The sequence below is a fragment of the Amblyomma americanum genome, chromosome 7 (genome assembly GCF_052857255.1).
Source record: "Amblyomma americanum isolate KBUSLIRL-KWMA chromosome 7, ASM5285725v1, whole genome shotgun sequence".
NCBI lineage: Eukaryota > Metazoa > Arthropoda > Arachnida > Ixodida > Ixodidae > Amblyomma > Amblyomma americanum.
This window is the reverse complement of record NC_135503.1, coordinates 61,551,243-61,571,108: the sequence shown is the minus strand read 5'-3', so window position 1 is coordinate 61,571,108 and position 19,866 is coordinate 61,551,243. Positions and strand designations below refer to the sequence as shown.

The 19,866-nt window shown below is 45.2% G+C and overlaps 1 protein-coding gene across 1 annotated transcript in view; it reads left to right on the top strand.

Moving 5' to 3' along the window:
* Positions 1-19,866, top strand: part of LOC144097729 (uncharacterized) — a 33,658-nt gene extending 13,792 nt beyond the window's left edge. Inside the window, exons 2-8 of the mRNA XM_077630368.1 lie at positions 10,252-10,410; positions 10,977-11,300; positions 12,682-12,887; positions 14,439-14,645; positions 15,151-15,294; positions 18,650-18,850; positions 19,759-19,866. Coding sequence (XP_077486494.1) covers positions 10,252-10,410; positions 10,977-11,300; positions 12,682-12,887; positions 14,439-14,645; positions 15,151-15,294; positions 18,650-18,850; positions 19,759-19,866 — 1,349 coding nt within the window. The remainder of the gene's footprint in view (positions 1-10,251; positions 10,411-10,976; positions 11,301-12,681; positions 12,888-14,438; positions 14,646-15,150; positions 15,295-18,649; positions 18,851-19,758) is intronic.

The window sequence follows — 19,866 nt, the reverse complement described above, 5'->3', positions numbered from 1 at the left end:
CCAAGAAAACATTGTTACACGCCACGGAGCAGGCGGTATTTATTCCTGAAATAAACTCATTCTAACACGAGCATCTAGAGCAACGTAACGAATGCAAGGCGCTGTTCCGGCTTTTCTGAGATGACGAAATGTCTAGTTGCGGTTCATTGGAGCCGCAAAACACCTTCGTAAAGGCTTTAGATGCAAACGGACTTATTGATCATGTGAAGGCACTGTTCCACTCACTTTCCTTCTGGGATGAAAGTCGCCATCTACCAGCAATCTCAGAAACTAGAACCCTACTTGAAGGAAAACCCGCTTTAGGTTTGCACGCTCCATAACGCGGGGGCGCGGTGGCTGCTGTAGCGGCAAGTTTAAAGATAAGCAACTGGTAATTTAATTCAAGTTGCTAGGGTCCTGGTATTTAATTTTCTTTTCGTACACTAGGACGATGAACGTTGAGGCCATAAAAAGTAATTTTATGAAGCACAGGCCCGGACGCCTGTCGGTGGAGCAATTATGACAATCGAAGTTTCTGAGAAAGCTGTATAGCATCCTTTGCAGTTGTATGGCTGCGTTTGGCTGGATGCCAATGAGTAATTACTCCCATATTGCACTTATGACAATCGTTTGTGTAACAAGCGCGCATAATGCGTCGTTGTATTACTATGTCTTGAATACTGCAGGTGTAGCTCATTCTGCTCAGACACCATCTTAGCTCACATTTTTGCTCGACGTTTTTTCTGTGACCCTGCTAACAACCAGGTATGCTGATGTCCAATGTCGATGTAGGGAAGTGTCTGGCTGACTGACTAAATCCTTTATCGCTCCATATTTATGCTCTGTTGAGTTTTCTTGCGAAAGTGTGTAAAGAAACTGCGATAGAAAGGAAACAAAGCTAAGAAGATTGTTGGGGTAAAATGCAAATAAGGAATGCGGGTTGCGAAGGGAGTAGGAGATTTCTTGGGGGGGGGGGGGGGGGAATAGTACATTCCTAGAGTTTCGCAACATAAGACAAAAAATCCTCTGTTCTCGTTTTGCATTTATTTAATCGTGAAAGTGCACACATACCGGGAACACACGTGCTTCTATACATAATTGGCACGACCATAATTAGTATTCTCTCTCTCTCTGTCTCTCTTCTTCGTATTTCCTTGGACTTTGTGTAATCAGTGCGAGCTGATGCTTATTGGACCTTAATAATGGTGATGTCTTTGATGAGGACACAGATCTTAATTATAAGCGCCGCTTTTGATCACTGATCTTGCTTTTTGGAAAGTTGTAATTAACGCTGCATGCTTGGTATTTTGAAGTGAATATTTTTAGTTAACATAGGATATGCGCACAACAACGATAATAAAAGCAAATTATTCTTTCCGAACAAAACTGTTTCTCATCAAGGGTGAAGCCCTCTCTCTAATTGCCCTTTCCCTGTTGTGTGGTTCTGTTTTGCATTCATGTCAATTTATTTATCAGTATCACCTGCGATGTACAAAAGAGCCCTTGTACTTTCTCGTACGGATTCATAAATAGTTACAATTGGTTTAAGCCTTTTCTGTATCAGCTGCGCAGGCAGAAGCTTATTATTTCTTGTTTTTTTCAGGGAAGCCTTAACCTAAAGAAAGTTCATAATTTTGTGGGTCTTGTCCATGCGCTGTTTGATTACAGCATAATCTGCCAAAACTCAAACCATAAAGTTTTTTAACTCATACATCCACGCGTACATTATACATCCATGTTGGATAAGATGGGTATACGATCTGCGAAAGGATGTAGGAGCTAAAGCAGCTAAATCATGAATTTTTACAGTAGCATAAATTCTCATGGCGCTAATGACCGAGGCAATAGTGCCTAGAAAAATAGGGTGGCGATAGAGTAAGAAAGGAAAGTCTATAAAGCAAAGCAAACGGGAAAAGTCGCACGCGAGAATCAAATAGCTGTAGCCTATTCAAGGACGGCGAAAATTACCTGCTAGACAATCTTATTACCCTATATATCAATACTCATGATCCCTAGTGTTCCGGAGGCATAGAAGAGTTCTAACAATATATTTTATAAGAAAAAGGATGTCAAAGGTTTCAAAAATTATAGACCAATTAGCTTCTGCCCATTTCTTACAACGAAGTTTCCTGAGATAGCCACAAATGTGACCGTACCAACATTACGCTTCAGTCAATCACGAAAACAGGCTGGTTTTCACAAAGCGTGATCGGTATCCAAACATATTCGCGCTATCAATCCTGTTATCGAAAGATAACATGATTTTCTTCGCGGTCATAGCGAGGGCAGTGGTCGACGTCTTAAAATGTGTCATGGATATTCCTTAGATGAATAGATAACTAAAATCTGCTAGTAAGGTTTTATATTTCACCACTAAGGCGCTTGGTTGCAAATAGATATTTGCAGTACGTCGTCAAGAAATCCAGTATCAGTTAGTGCATGCCCTAAAATGTAAGTATCCTTGGAGCAATGGCGGAAGAAATTTCGGCTGCGCAGATGCATCGAAGGGGCGCGCGCCAGCCGCAAAGCGAGCGTAGCCACGCCCACCTCTCTCTCACCCGCCCAAGCCAGAAGGAAAGAGCGAAAGAAGTGTGATGTGTCTGCTGTGAGCCCCGTCGATCCGCCAGAAAGACTATGCGGGCTCCTCTCCCACCGCGCGACCCTTGGATTCGTCTAGGCAGCCGAATTTCCGACCATCTTAGCGCAAACGGCATTTGCATTTTTCAGCATCTAACAATTGATGTTGGCTGCCTTGATGACCCGCTACAGCTATTTGCTGCTAAGCATCTAGCTGCCAAGATTTAAAAGTTAGCAGAAAACTTCTCATAGCACTCATGACGCTCCCCAACGCCACCGCCCGATCATTTAAAAAACCATCATTTTATCTCAAAATTCCTGTTTTTATGAAAATTACTTCCTTCCCGCAAACATACTTCCCTTCCCTTCCCGCATAGCCTTCATTCACAATCATAGCCGCATTCATTCAAGGCTGCTAGATAATTCCGGTGCATGCTTAAGCCGCCAGCTGCGCACTCCTGCGATCTGCAAAATTAAGGCTTAGATAAAACTACTTAATTTATTGCTCTCTGCACTGAATCCAAAACTCATTTATAATAAGTTCCTCACTGTCCACTCATTGCATGTGCTCGCAGCCGTGTAAAAATCACAAACACCGTTGTCACCAGTGCGGAATCGAGGAAAATAGTGGGAGAAAATAATCCCACCAAGTTGTCTCCCTGTTTCATGCAACTTCTTTCTTTTTTTGTAGCTTGCGCTATACATACATGCGAGCACGCGCGTAGTAAAAACTTGGGATAAAAACTACGACAGCGTAAAACTCGAGGCAGGCTTTGAGACCAACAGCAAGAAAAAATGGAACACGAAGGCAACGGAGCTCCGCCCCACGTGCAGGAGAACACGCGTGTGCGAGAGAGCGCCATAAATTAAAGAGGAGACGCAGCATGCTTTCTCGGGACACGTTCCCTGTAGTTATTAACTAAATGCGTCCAGCGTTTATTGCTCTCATTAGGAGGCACTTGTACGGCGTAACGTAAGACCGGTAAAATTTTTCCGTTTTTTTTTCTTATGATCTACGGTGCCCACTTTATGTTGTAGGGGCACGTAACCACGTTAACATTGTTCGCGACCGTTTTGTCGAACACGGACGTGCGACAAGCTCGAAGATATAAGGTTAATTTCGTGCGAAGTTTCCGGGCATTTACAGGCCACTTCATAAAATGTTTAAATGGAAACTATACAAATCTTTTTTAATGTCATTAGCAAAGAAAGGTGTCCCGGCAGAGTTCATTAGTCCAGGTGAAAGCATCAGCCGCTTTGCTTGTTTAGGTGACTCGTTTTGGCGGATTTGTGCGCCGTTTATTTAGATTAAAAAATGGTGACATCTACAAAATGAAGGGCAGAGTAAATGTTCGGAGTCGTTTGGTGCAGGATTCAGCTAGAGGCTTTCCTGCGGACGCTCAGAATTGCGCGTCGGGCATATAAGCTGCAAGCTCTACATTCTTGCCTCATTAGGTCGTGCAAAGAAGGTGCCAAGCATAAGCAACAAATCATCAAATGGCAGTTAGGAAGCCTTGTGGTAGATAATTATCCAGCTGATGCAGCATTTGCCTCTAATATAATTTCGGCAAAGCGATTGTTTAATTGTCCGGATCCAACATTTGCTTATTGTAGCAGCTGTTTGTTAGTTAAAGTTGTCGAAATATACACTGCCGTCATAAATAGTTCGCAAAATGCCGCGCACTCGCGATGCACTGCTAGCTATACGCTTTGGTTTAAGAAGACATGCGCGTTATATCGCAAGCGTGTCTTGATAAAGTAATTATGAACCGTGCCCCGTCCCCAAATCGCGAGGCGCTTCTATCCATCGAAGCATGTAAGGATTAACAGGATAGTGTTTTTCTATACGGCCCATTTTCGTTGTGAGCACAAAGCATGAAAGTTCAATTGCTTCCGTAGACTTTCAGTTAAAATTCGCCTCCTGTAGAAGAAGAGTTTTAGCTCCACTCGAAATACCGCTTTATGAGTCAAGCGTGCCATAGGTTCTAGATACGGTTTGTTTTAGAAAAGCTGCAGAAATGAGCCCCAAAAACTATTCCCAAAAAAAGATGAGCTCGCTGTGCAGAAAACAAAGAAACCGCTTCGCGCCGTAGCCTGCTTATAGACTATCCTTGAGTGAAGCTTCTCATACCGGGTATTTCGCCTAAGATGTCCTGCAATTTTTAAAGATAGGCGTTTTAGCTTAAAGGAATGAATTTTTCGGCATTGCATGCATTGTCAGCGGTGTGGCGCATCAAAATACAGCTAAGATGTGCTAAGTACTACGCTGGTTAACTAATATTGAGTAGTTAGCCTTTTAACTGTTACTGTTATTCTATTTATTGAGAGGCGTGTAGCCATCCGTACTTCATCAGTTGTTAGGATTTCGAAATCGCTGTTACCTTAGGTGCATGTTGCCCGAAAAAAAAATTTGGCTACATCGTGCCAAACCGCTTGCGCTTCCGAAAAACTTGCAGGTAAAGCGACCTCTCCAGTGCACATAAGTCTTCGAAATGGGCAAATTTTGTTGTACCACAGCGCCGAGGGTAACTGCCATTTCGAAATATTAACAACTGATATGGATATTACTTATGGACGGCTACACGTCTTTCAGTAATTAAGGAAACTAACTGTAATAGTTAAAACGTTGTCTACACAATATAAGTTATTTAGCCCGTCTCAGCTGTATTTTGATGCGCTGCAACGCTGACAATGCTATGCCGAAAAAAACGCTCTCCTAACTTCAAAAGCCTATTTTTAAAACTTGCCTAACATACTTAGGTAAAACACCCGGTATACGAGTATCCCTCGCCCACCATAACAACATCAATAGAAATTTTTCGACATTTTCCTTCATTTCTTTTTTTTTTTTTCACTCTACAAACTTCGTTGCTTCCGCCGCGACGCACATGTCACCTTTGCGGCCCAACTTCTTGGATCGGCATCGAACAGTTCGGAAATCGAACAACTTCTGTCCTGTTGCGTGACGTGCACCATTGCCAAGCCACAGACTCCGCTGCAGTCTGAAGGCAGTGCACAGCAAAAACACAACCTCGCATACTCGTGTTTTTGTCAGCGTGACAACCAGAACTCGAGTGTTTTCTCTCGCATTCGCATGCATGAAACAGCGTTTAATGATAGGTTCTGAACCGCAGACAGTTGGCGGTTGCAACGCCAGGTATTTCACTGTACGCAACTTGGACTGAGTCCATGCCTTCGATTCGATGCCCGTTTGTCTTGCTTCTTCGCGCGAAGCGAACGGAGTGAAACGAGGGAGAAGCTGTAAGGACTGAGCCGCGCCTATGCAAACCTCTCACGCCAACCGCGGGGGCGAATAATTCAGGTTTCCAGGCATTTTGATGACACGCACTATTCAAGTGGTGAGGATCCTCTGGCGAAGAACGCATGTCACGCGGTGGGGAAGAAAAGAGCCCGGGAAAAATGGACCCCCCCCCCCCCCCCCCCCCCGCCCTGTCACGTGAAGGCGGAGACTCATGTCTTGGGAGTGGTGAAAAGGACAGTATACATGTACACCCCAGGGAACAACGCTCACGCTCGTATGCGTAAGACGTTCCCATGTAAGTACGCGCAGGTAAACTGAATTCCCTTCGTAAGAAGCTTTCTGTGGCAGTGCGAATAACAATGGCGCCGCGAACAAAAGAATTCTGTCTTTCCGTCACACGATGCTAGCATTGTGAGGCAGCTTTTCTTGTTTGGTTCCAATGCACACTTCAAGGCTGAAAGCTCACACAGCTTGAGAAGCCGGTAGCAGTAGTACAATATTCCTCTCTCCTGAACAGTAACAGACCCCGCGCCTTGGAGTAAAGACAGCTTTTTGTCCACATGCTTAGCTCTCATGCCTAGAGGTGGCTTATCTGCAAACGTTATTTTGTTCTAACAAGGAATCGTTAGCATTAAGTGTAGCTAAATCAATACTAAAAGCGGGCATAAAATAAGAGGCTGTACGAAAATAATAGCTGTATAGAGAAAGAAATCAACAGATATTTACCGGCTTCTCATCTCTTGAACTTCCCAAGAGGCAGGACATAGGGCAGCAGTGCCTCCTGACGAGCGAACTTCGACGGTTCTATAGCATTGCATGAGTTCTTAAACTTCGTCTGGTAGTTACGGGTAGAGTTCCCGAAGCACTTTCAGAACTTAAATAGCAGATTTCCGGTCGCTTTGTAGATTATTGCTGATGCCACACTCTCAGCACATGTTCCCAGTGTCGAGAAATCCCAATCAGACTCTGCAAGCGTAATTAATTAATGGCCGCCAAGCAGCATCAGTGATCAAAATTAAGTTGCCTGCTCTTATCAACTCTTGTGTTTATTCCCCCCAGTGGAACTCTTCATATCGCCAGTAGACTTTAACTTAATAAAATAAGCCCGGAATTATCTTCGACAATTTGGTCATGAAAATGCAAACTACTCTACTGTTTATAAGTTGCAGATTCAGCAAGGCTTTCTTCCAGAACAAAGCAATGAAAGCAGGTGCTGCTATTGGCCCGTTTCAATCTTGCCATGTGCTACCTCGAGAGCAAATTTGCAAAACAATCTGTCTAGTCTTAGCAGCACTTTGGCTTTTTGGCGTCACCGGCTCTGAAGGACACATCATCTACAAGATAGGTGAGTTTCTGCTTCTTTTCTGACGTATGCTCGCATGTTAAACGTCAAAGGCAAACACGAAAACTGTGCCTGTATCAGTTCTCAACATAACTGCGTATGATCTATGGCTGCGCTATTTTTTACGAGGGCTGCGACGAACATTTTGACCGAAGTAATGTTGGGATTTGCTGTTTCACTTGCAAGCGACACGGTCATGACGGCAGCAGGGGCGTGGCGGCGTGACCGAATGGCAAGGAACGGAAATAGAAGTTGGGATTTCATGTTATCCCACGGCCACGGTCACGTTTATTTAACGTACAGATAAATCAAAGAGGATGACAGTAACGCCTCAAACGTGTTCTTGCGGATCCAGGTTAATGAAAGCCTTCACAGTTAAGGTCACCACTGGATAGGATGGCACCTGGAAGTAGACCAGTCACCATAACCAAAAAGCAAATAGACCGCGTATGAAGCGTCGGCGAATCATGAACCCAGCGTGCGTACGAAAACATGCGAATAGCTTTCCTATTTCCGTCCATTGAGACGTCATCAACAACTTTCGGCTTAGCGACAAAAGGTGCCGGCAAAACTGCTTCAATATCTAATTTCGGGCTCACAAAAACGGTGGCGGTTTGTTCTACCACGCCCATCCGCTGATATAGCTGGAGTTTACCGCAACTTTGAACCACAGACGCCCCGTATGACGTGAACGCCATACGGGGCGATCGACCATCTCTAAATACGAGCTTCCCGTGCTCGCGTTAACGTTCCATCCAAGAACTTTGTTGCTGCAGGCTAGAAAGGCTTCAGCATAAGCGTCGGCATAGATAACATAGATTTGCTCATGTGTTAGAGGGGGAAATATGCGTTCCTTCAACAAGTGCTGCGTGGGAGGTTACTGCACGCAGTCAAGTTTCTGCGATTTTAACAACGAGCGTCAGTAGAGTGGAAATAGGGCAAACTGAAGAATTCGTGGCGGTAAAGAAAAAGTTAACTTTGCGAAAGCGCCTATCCAAAACAACCAAGGCGTTTTACGTGCTGAAGGTTTTACGGCGCGATATTTCGGCGTGTGGAATAGGAGGAACCGTGCGTAGCAATCATTACATTGTTGCACAAGAAGTACGGCAGCATATATATTCATATTGGAACCGAAATCTTAATTTTGCACCTTTATTATGACAATTATTTCAGAACATATTGTCTCTCATTTTGTTTGCTGTTGGACTTTTTTTCTAAAAAGGATTCTTATTCAAAGAGCACAAAAAAAACTTTATGGGAACAGAGTCAGAGAATTATAACGCGGGTACATGGCTCTAGTACGTTAATCTGTTTGGTGTGGCGTTTTCCTAAAATCTTGCCCACAGGACTGAACACACCGCAGGGAAGCTCCTAAGCATGCATCTCGAAAAAAATAACAGGCTAAAGTAAACCTTTTGAGCAGATGCTATAAACAACTTAAATATACTTTTTAAGAAAAAGTGCCAAAATAATAAAATATTATTATTAATAAAAAATAATAAAAGTAATTTCACTCCAGGTATTTTTAACTGCGACGCTAGCACGCAATAACCACTTAACAGAAGCATGGCCTCAGTTTACAGAACTGAACGCTGTTACAAGTAAATATCATAATTATCTTGCATAACACGCGGATGGCGGCCACAGAAGGGTACGTACTGCAGTTGAAATGCACCTTGAAGGCCCAAGTTTGTTTCTCTGAAAGTCACAGTCTTCTGTCAACTCACTAGGTCGTGGACCACCAGTAGAACCAACCAAGCTTATACGTGGTGCGAATCAGCGCTTCTTAAGTGATGTGTTCTACCTTCCCGATCTCGCCGCATTCCGTCGAGGCTCTGCACCATGCGTGGAGTGAAATGAATTTTACGCTACCATTTACTTCAGAGTTAATAGTTAGCCGACATAGCCTGTCAGACAGCCGTGGGCTCGGGCGGTTGATCATGGCGTCGGCGTGAATATTTTTAAGTTGCTTGATGAATATTGCGGTCTTCGGTTTAAAACTGTTGCAGGAAAAAAGTAGGAATTAAAGCAACAAGTATCTCCTATTGTTTCGTTATTCTACGAACACCATGGTTGTACGTGTGCATTTGCAGATGGCAGGCATGGCCACGTGATCATTTTAGGTTAGCATAATTTGCTATTGCTTTTAAGCCGCACACGATACAGTGACAGCAATAGTAGCCTCGAGCTGATTCATACTGCTCTGACGCCACGGCCGAATGAAACGAACAGGAAATTAAACGTGGCGTAATACGGCCCCTTAGCTCACAATCACGCCTCTTGAATGTGCTAAAAACTGCGCCCGGGACAACGCCAACATTTGTCTCTTGATTGTTCGCCTCTATTTTGGGGACGTGGCTTCTTTCTTCGGTGTTCAAGCTATAAACGAACAGACCGGTGCACTGTTTATTCGTCCTTTGCTCGTTCGGCATACACTAAACAGATAGCCGCACTATAAATGATAATTTGACAGGGGCAGCTACCATTGCTGTTAGCACTTGTCAAAATGAGAGATGCCTCTAACGTATTTTAATTCATTACTGCAGTTAGCGTCAACAGTCATATTAATGACTTTAGCAGAAGTCAGCTAATACTTTTTGCGGATGCAAAAATGGCAGTTTCTGCTAAGCATGCTACTTTGTGCATTAAAATTAACTGAAAGCCTATCAACAGCCCTATCCACTTTTGTTTTTCTCCGTCTCTTCTTTTACCCTACACCGCATGAGACGTTGCCTGACTGAACATCTCAGTGCAACCATGCTGCGCATGTTGTGTCGCTGTTCCATTCCTGCATAACGCAGTCATTTCTGGGACCTCTACCTCCGAGTGGCCTCAGACAGGCCATTGAGTTCCATGTTGACATTGCGACAAGTGTTCGGAGTGGGCGCTTCTGGTCTTGTGGTCCCTTTATATTATGCTCCCCCACTGACTCCTTCCATCTATCCCGCACTCTAAACATGCCCGTGCTACATGCATACGGGAAACTAAGTCGTCCTCTCCTATAAATCCAACTTACCTCAGAGTATGAGTCTGTGCTAAACAGCCAAAGCAAGCGGGAGAAAAGCATTCGAAACCTTGTCTCCTCAAACAGGCTTCGCTGTGCGATCTGACCAGCAGCGCCACCTTTCAGGGAGCGACTGGGTCGAGAAGGCCCCGTTCCTGACCCAGTTCCTGGCGAGAACCTACTTGGAGCGAAACGAGATGCCGCCGTTTGGCTTTCACTGGATAAACGGCTCCAAAGACGTCGACCGTAAGGTTGCCTCCTGCTGAAAAAAAAAAACGCTATGATTTCCGCTCCACGCCATGTAAATGTGGTGTTAAAGCTGGCCCACAGTTCCAGGGATTCAGTAGCCTCCGTGTCTACATTACCCATTTAACGAGTCAGTCTAAAGCTTGGGCTGAAATCACTGAACGCTCAGTGAAGGCCGATAATTCACCGCAGTATTTTCTTCCCGCCCGGACAGTTTACATGGGAGGCTCACTGGGCTGCGTGCCCTAGCCAATGGCGAATGTTGATTAGGTTTCAACCGCTATTAGGCTAACGGCACATTTAGTGTTTTTTTATATCGTATCCTTACTACTGTGGCTGTTCCGCGACACCCACTGGGGTCTAATATTTTATCTTTGTAGTTCGAACTTTCAAGCATTTTATTAATCATGGCGCAGTAATATCAAGAACAGTGACAGTGACTCATTCGATCTGTGCACTGCGCGCATTGATCTTAGGATACTGCCCTGCACCATTCCACAGAACACTTAAACTTTGCATTCAATGGTGTAAACCCTCTGCTTTGCGGGTATACGTGATCCGTGCAGTGTGCGAACTTCGTAAGAGTGGGATGGTGGCTCTGCTTTCGTCCAACGAGTGTGGAGTGACGGTGGAACTGGCCAGAAAGGCGCGACAGGCCAACCTGCCTTTCTTTGCTGTGCTCAACCACGGCTGCACCCGAGACCAAGTGCTTCGTGAAGCCTACGGCAACGGCAGCAGCCGCGTTGGGAAGGAGTCTGCAACCATGGACGAAGAACCACCCGGCGTCTTACTGGTGCCCTACTTCGAGGACTCTGACGTCCACATTGTCCTGTCCAAGATGGCTGCCATGCGCGTGAGCGAGGCGCTCGTCGTCTACGACCACGTATTCGGTACGCGCATGCCGTTCGGAGGACTGTGGTTGCCGTTTGGCAGACGGGTGGCGTCTCAGTAGTCGACGTTGCGCTGGGCTACCATATCCAAAGTAGCGTAGAGGCAGTGCTAACAAATAATGCACAATCAGCAAGTTTCTGGCGGTTAAATGAGCGCAGGTTGGCTCGAAACCGGCAGAGATATTTTGCTACCAAAGCTCTAAATCTCAAATACATAAGGCAACGGGAGCTCAAGTGCGCTGGGTGCATGGAAGAATACTAACATAAGAATGGTTTGCAACAACGGCGTCGTAATAACAGTGGTCCGGAGAGCAGAGGATATCAATTAAACCCAACCTTTTCACGTCAAAGCCACAGTTTAGGCAGATTTGTCAGTCTCCAGCTCAGGAGCCACGGCAGCTGCAGCCACAGCAATAAATTTTGTTAATGTCACTACCTTGCTAAGTAATTGAAAAGGCGAATTTTAGCGTAGGCTGCTGTGCAAGAAAATGCAACAGTAGGCCTGAAAACTGAAACGCATAAAACTGATATTCAGCAGGTCGGAAAGAGAACAACAGGCTACGGTGACTGCTGAAGTGTGGGAACCAGTAAGGAAGCAGATCTGTCTTATTAGTGAGTGTAAATTCAGACCATGAGAAAAAAAATCCCAGAAGAATAGTAGTGTTTTGAGTGCACTTGACGGCCACTCTCAAGTCATGAACAGCACGTTAACGATATTTCTGGCAAGAAAAGTATATAATACCCATATCCTTCCAATACTCACTTAATGCACTGAAAGTTGCAGGCCAACGAAAATACTTAATTTTGATTGCAGAAAACATAGAGGTAACAAGAAAACATAGAAAACGACCAAAGCAGATTAGAGGACAAACGCAAGTTAGTGATAACATAGCTGAAATTAAAAGGATTAAAAAGGTTTAGGGTGGCATTTAATACATAAAACAGTTAACCGTTAGTCTGATAGGATAAAACAAATTTATATCAACAGGGGAGCCCGTTGTGTTTAGGTGTACTTAAAGTTTCTGATAATTATGCCGGTGAAAAGATTTTTTCTTTGGTTTTCGGGTTAATATAGCCAAGTTGCATTGTGCTGAGCACAGTTATGGCTAGAGCTTCGTAGGTTCCCTTGTGCTTGTTAAACACTGTGTGCGACTCTACAGCAGCATGGCACGTGAACAACCTGGACGGATGACAAAGAGGGTTTTCTTTACCGCACGGGCTTACAATGTAAAGTTACAATACCATCCGCACTGCATGGCCCGGCTGCAGCAACAGTGGCAGCGAAATTTTGGACCTGGGCTGTTGGTTGATTCGCCAGTCTTAATAACCTCATGTCTTGCTGCTCCAAGTGACGCAATATCATGGGTGCTCTGTTACGCAGCCACATTCGGTTTGAAGATTTTCGCCGACAAGGCGCAAAGCCTCAACCTGACGATGGCCTTTGTACCGCTGGAAGGGAAAAGGGCCCATGTCAAGGAAATGATCAACTGTACGCTGCAGCGACTCGCAAAAATGAACAGCTTTTTCACATCGTTCGTCATGCTCGTCTTCGCAAATTTTACCACCGGCGAAGAGCTGGAGGTTGAGGTGAGTGCTCGCGACTGTAGAGAAAGCAGGGTACTCAAACATTCAGTGTCGATTGTTCGTAAAAATGCTATAGCAGGTACAAAATTCTTCCAGTTCCTAAAAAATAAAGAGTACACAGGTGCTCACGCGATATGATGCGGCCAATCTGCGTTAGCAGTGTTGGTTGTATATTTTTCGCATGCATATCGGTCACCTTCTCATGGCGTCTTTGAATTTGATTTTACATCGCTTTTTCTTTTTTGCGATGTTGAGTGACTTCTTGCCTGTGGAAGCTTCTGGTGGGTGTATGGGGGTGAAGGTTGGTTTGTAGGTGGCAGATCCATTTTTACGGGTGCCCGGAGGTGCACTCACTTGGGGGGGGGGGGGGGGGGGGTCCAGAAAAGGTATCTTCCGGGTACCCAGGTGCCGAGAAGGTACCGCTTCAATTCACTTGGGGCGCTTTTTTGGTGAAAGAGGAATGCACCACTAAAGCATTTTTTAAAGTTACTTTTCGGCATTGCTGTCTTGCTTTGAGCGACTGCTGGTATCTCTTTGATAGCTCAACCAGCCCCTCATCTTCCATATTCTTGTTTGACGTAGCTACAGAGCACCGCTCTTGAGGTTGGGTTACGGGGCCAGATGGACATCCCATGAAAGTGTAATGGTGATTATTAGCTGATTACGTAACGTTTTAACCAACTGAACTTCATATTTTTCGATTAATATGAATCGAATGAAGTAATACAAGGCGTGTACTTACAACACCTAATCATATTTTCCTACATAAAATAGCACATCCATTCTCACGGGTACACATCATACACCTGACGTTCGACTATGAGCCCAAGGCTGCCGGATCGAACACTGTCCGCGGAGATCGCATTGCAATGGAGGCGAAACGTAAAAATGTGTGTGTGTTGTGCAATGTCATCGCATATAAAGAGCCTCATATGGTCAGAAAGCAATCAAGAGCCCACGTATATGACGTCTTTCAAAGCCAACATGGAGCTTTACGACGCCATACCACAAATACGATACCGTACCTTTCATGCGCCTTCAAATTTTGGTATTTGATTCGCTGGTAGACAACAGCACTTGTCAGGATATCATATTATAACAGCAAGAGTAATTTCGGCGACTTTACTGAGCCGGGCGTACCTGTTCATGTCCACGATCACGTGAACACCCCCTACACGTGCCGCAAGCTACCTTGTTCGTCCTAGGTAGGCCGCCCGCTCACTTATGATCATGTGACCACCGCCTGCGCTTCTGAGCCCAGTTCCTCGTGTAACCTTTGCCGTCACCGTGTGGAACGCGCGGTCGTAAGACGCCGCTAAAGGATTCTTTAAAAAAAGCTTCCAGGCAAAGCAACCTCTCAGTGCACTTATTTCGTCAGCTCTAGTCAGGTCGCCGCTTGCTGCGAGTAAAAAAAGAATAAATGAGCTTTGTTCTCAGAAGGAAGCCATAGAAGGCCCGCTTTTCAAACAATGTAGTCTTCTTGATTCCCTCCCCAATCTTACCCACTAACCACAGTTTATAGCCTCTACAGTGTTTTCCTAAAATGTATTTCAGCTCATCGAAGAAGGAGTTATTGACCCAAACATGCGGATGCTGCTCTTCTACAATGGCTGGGATAAAAGCCTCGGACGCTGGTACTACCAGCACGAGACACGCTACCCGTATGAGAAGCTGATATACGTCATCACGCGCGCATACATTAAAGAAACCAGGGAAATCATGAAGAAAACCAGCGCCAACTGGGGAGCCCCCGACCACGTGGTAAGATACGCAATTTGTCGGGCAGGAGAACGTGCACGCACTGCCATTCTTATACATCAGATACATGTTTTCATCGTCCTGAACTGTCAGCCCGTCTTTGAGCACACTGTATGACATCATGTTTACTTTCGACTTCGTGCGTAAAGTAGTTTTAGTGCAAAAGCACTATTTCACACGGTCACAACAAAGAATCTTATATGAGACCTCCGGGTAACTCGGGTAAGCTCGGGTTAGTTTGAAGAAGCATCGCGCAAGCTGCAGCCAATGGGAGGAAGCTCGGGTAAGTTCGGAAGAGCGTTGCGCCAGGTGTAGCCAATGGGAGGAGGGTGTCGCGTCAGCATCCGGCGCGTGGAGAGAGGATGTGAAGATTAAGAGCGGGAAAAGCGACTGAGTGCGCATGCACATGCCAGAAGGAAGAGGCGAAGAATGAACACGTTTTCGCTCGTCCACTCGGTTTAAATACGTTCAAACCCTACCATCTTTTTCTTGCTACTTTTTCCCACAGTTCAACTTCCCGGACATTTCCACTCTGGTGTTCCTGCACTATGTCCTCGAGTACATGTCCAGCAGAGCCCACGAGTTACCAGAAGCCGCAGGCTGCGGCTCGCCCATGGACGACTTCCTGCAGGGCATGCAGCAGAATGTGACGGTGAGGGTTGACGAACCTGATATCTTTAAAAAAGCAAAAAAGCCAGCATGAATTCACAGCATTGTTCTAATTCACGACCTCTTGCGCAGCACCATGCGGCTAAAAATCGGCCGCTCCTGAATGAACATTAGCCATCAGCCGGACATCAAACTCGCGACTCTCCGCGCGTTGGTTCAGTGTTTCGCTGCTTAGCCGCAAGCCGGAGGATCGCTTCCGCCGGTCGCCGCAACTGCTACGATGGAGGCGGAATGCAAGATACGACCTTGTGTGATGCAGTTTACAGAAGTTTAGTTTAATGTCAGTGCAGTTTGAAGAACTCCAGGTGGTCTAACTAAATTCTAATCCCTGCATCATAGGGCATCCCTCATGGCTAGCATACAGCTATAGGGGCACACTTTAATAAAATAATTATCTTTTCTCTCTCTCTCTCTCTCTAAAATATAGCCGCCGCGGTGGCTCAGTGGTTATGGCGCTGGGCTGCTGACCCGAAAGACGCAGGTTCGATCCCGGCCGCGGCGGGTGAATTTCGATGGAGGCGAAATTCTAGGGACCCGTGTACTGTGCGATGTCAATGCACGTTAATGAACCCCAGGTAGTCGAAATTTCTGGAGCCCTCCACTAAGGCGTCCCTCATAGCCTGAGTTGCTTTGGGACGTTAAGCCCCCATAAACCATAAACCATCTCTCTAAAACAATAGCACCAAACTGCAGAAGAGCAGCCTGTAATTCTAATGCTTATCTGCCACTCTTAATGCGATTCCATTACAAACCTCGTCCGGAAAGAAATCTATTGTCGGAAGTTTAATTGACTGGGGGGAAGTGACGTTGCCAGAACGGAGCCTTCCCAGAATAGTGGCTGACTGGTTAGAGCAAAGTGACGTCACTATGCCGAAGTTTTCCCATAGTCTGGAACTAAACGACGTCACCAGACTTATACGCTCGCACATGCCGGGAACATAGCCCAAGTCCGACAAGGTTTTCGCCCTATACCGCCACAGAAATGTAAAGGTAGCGCGTACAAACTTACGATGCATGATTTTTGATGTAAGGTTTCCCTAGAAAGTATTTTAAGATTTCATCACTATTTCAACCAAGAGCAATAAACAAAAAATATGCAGTTCACCAACTGTATTAATTACAAGGTGGCTCTAAAACGAATGTATGTGGAAAGCCTAAGTTCGGAATCCACAAAATAAAATGAAATCAACATACTTGACAAATATGTTGGCACGTGATAAAGCAATAAAGGCGCGAAAGATTAAGAAAAAATGCTAATACAGTAACACATAAGTGGTTCAAACTCTACGCAGTTCGTGCGATGGTATGTCAACGCAACAAGCGGAAACAGAAAATGGTCAGAGCACCCGTGTTGTCGCCTTTCCGGTCTTATCTCCTCCTACACTGTTCGTGCTATTATTAAAGGACTGGCACCGTTAGCAAGACCTGCGCCAGGCAGTTAGACAGAATGATTTAGAGCTCTTACTTGAGAATCTCTACACATAGCGCGCTTCAGGGGCCCGCAGAAAAGAAAGTGTTAGGGAAGAGATGCTTACAAAGAGTGATATCTCGAAACGCTGTCGCTTTGTGACTCTGTTATGCGGTAGTTTCGCATCATACAGAGTTTTAGGCCTTCAATAACACTTCTGTAGGGCTTAGTTGGTGCATGGTGATAATACAGATGATCGATATGCGCAATACATTGGACGAACCACGTACACGAGAGAAACACAAGGACTTGGGAATGCTAAAGCGGAAGAATCTCAATATTTCTTGCCCGTAATGCCGCCACAGAGCATTTTCGCGTTTGGCTCGAAGTAGGCTGCATCACCCACATATTTTTGTCCCAATTACAATCATACAGGGACATTTTCCTTCAGACTCCGCGGTGTGAATCAGCGATTCACGTTTGTGTGCATGCCCGAGAATGCTTACTTCAGAAAAACAGCTCTTTTTATCACAGAAAAAAAAATTAGCGGTGTAATCCGTGTTACGCCCAAATTACCCCACTGCAGCAATGCGTGCGTGCTCTTCAATGTTTCAATATCATGCAAACAGAAGTAAAGGTATAAAAGATTCGCACTAAACCAACCTTTGTGCACTATTTTGTTACGTCACTTGTAAGCAGTCGGCGCTGACGTAGCGTGTACCACTTATCTGCTTTCAATCATTGCCGGTTATCGGCTTCTCAGGGAAAGGAATTGTTTTTCTTTTCGCAAAGTTTACAGACGCGACGAGCTAACCAAACACACGAAAACTATTACGCTCTAATTTTCTTAATTAAAGAAATGACGCAGTATCTGTCTGGCTTCTTGGTGGACACCCTAGTCGCGCCGTGAGGGAATGAAGGATGAAGGCGGGAGTGAAACAAAAAAAAAGAGAAACGTGGTCCGCAGTGGAGGGCTCCGGAATAATTTCAACCGCAAGATCACGTGCGAGGATTCTAGCAAAGTGTGCTCAAATGCTACAGAGAACACGTCACAAAGAAGGACACACTGTACGCTCCAAAAGCATAAAAAGATTCAACGATTTCAAGGAGTCGCTCTTTGGACATCTCGTAAGAATATCGTACATTCTTAAGCCGATAAAAGTGATCTCTTGTAAGGTGTCTTTTACATAAATCCTTGATTTCTGTCTTCGGCTTCACAAGGCGTCTTTTCTTTGGCCGCCGCAATCCATCCGCGCCTTAGCGTTGTGTGGCGGCAAGAAGTATGCATGGTGTATCCTTGTGTTGTCCATTAGTACAAGCAAAATAGCCGTTAGGGTAAGGACCAAAACGTAAATTTGTCAACGTTTTTATTTTTTTTTAGCGGAGTTAAATGCATCAGTGTTCAAACAAATATATGGTTGTATGAACGTAAACGGGAATGGTCGCATAAATGAAAGGGGTTTGCACGTTTAAGAAAGTATAAGGTAGACCGATGATGCTCTCGCTGCTTCCAAGCATCACAGGGTCCGGTACTCTCCGGCGAGAGGCACATTTCGCCCAGGAGTTGGATTATTGTCCATTACAAAGCAAGGCAGACCCATAGCAGGCAGCAAATGTCGGCCGCGACTTCCTGGAATAGGCAAACTGAACACCCGGGGTGAGGAAGCAAACCCCGAAAGGGATAAGAAATTTGCTCAACTTGTTCCTCAGCTTAAAAGTGCGAGCAATTGGGCCAAATATTTATTTTTACTACATTGATTTTCTCCAGATGCGGTAAGGGGAAACCAAAATTTAGACCCACTGCTTTTCGTGTGATAGCAAGCGGCATACTAATATTGTTTCGCCACACAATTTCCCCTCTCAAACCATCTCTATGCTCTCAAAACGCCTCTTTACATTAGCTTGCGCCTATCCACTTCCTTTCATCCAGGACGAGGCCAAGCGACTGACGATTCACAGCAGCACGGCCAGCTATCGAACCTTCTTTATGGCACCCGTCACATCGAAGGAATACAGGCTCAAGCACATGGAGACCTGGAAGCGAAATGGCACCACTTTTGAAAGCGCGCGCCTGCTCAACGAAGTGGATGCATACCTGAAGAACCGCACGATCAACATGGCCTTGCTGGAGGTGAGTCCATCTGGCAGCTCTCCATCGAGCGCTGTATTTCACCGCGCAGGGCTCGCATAAATGTGGCACAGGATCCTGTTATGACTGTGATTATGACTCCAATTTTTTTATAAGACGCTGTGTTTTGTTTTGGTTCTTCATTGACTGCAGCTGTGTTGTTTAAGAGAAATCATTGTCATTCTTTCTTTACATTACTAGCATGTTTTGTCTTGAATTTCACTGTGTGTTGCTTGCCGTAGGTACTTCAGTTTTGTCCCTTGTGCGATTCTGCTGCTTCCTGCAAAAAAAAAAGAGCGACAGCGCCATTATGAGTCACAGTGGCTTCATACATGTAAATTTCAAAGAACACCTTTGGTGCAAGGACGAACCGCAGACATTTATAAAGTATCTTTTTTATTATGGTGTTGATAGCTCAGAGGCAGCAAACCAATGACCGTGAGCTGGCGTACCACTTCGTGAATTATCAGGCGTACAGTTTGTCCGTTCTTGCCGATGCTGTGCACTCGTGTTACGCTCTCTGCACGAACGAAAGCTTTGCTCGGTTAGGACAGGTTAGAGATGGTTATCACCAATGGTTAGGCTAAGACCGCGAGACCTCGAACACAACGTGTTTTTATATCATTCTAAAGCACCACGCACTGCTATTTGCTGATTTGTTAAGGCACCAAGCAAGTAAAGCAGGGTTCCAATTTTGTAACTATCTTTTTCCCAAATTATTCATGCAATGGGTAGCTTCTGGGTATGTCGTTAAGGCTGGTAGTCATAAGTGTTGTCTCTTGCCGATTCTGGTAGCAAAGGCGGGGCTGAGTGGTGATAAAATGTTGATAGAATGAAACTAACAAAAAACAATCCTTACGAGATCCTTAGCCTCATGAAGTATGCTCCATTTTTGCGTTCTCTTATTGCAGTATCCACCGTACGCTGTCTACGAGAAGACACCTCAGGGCCAGCTCAGAGTAACCGGCACGTTCCTGAGACTCATGGATTACATCAAACACATGTATGGATTCAAGTGA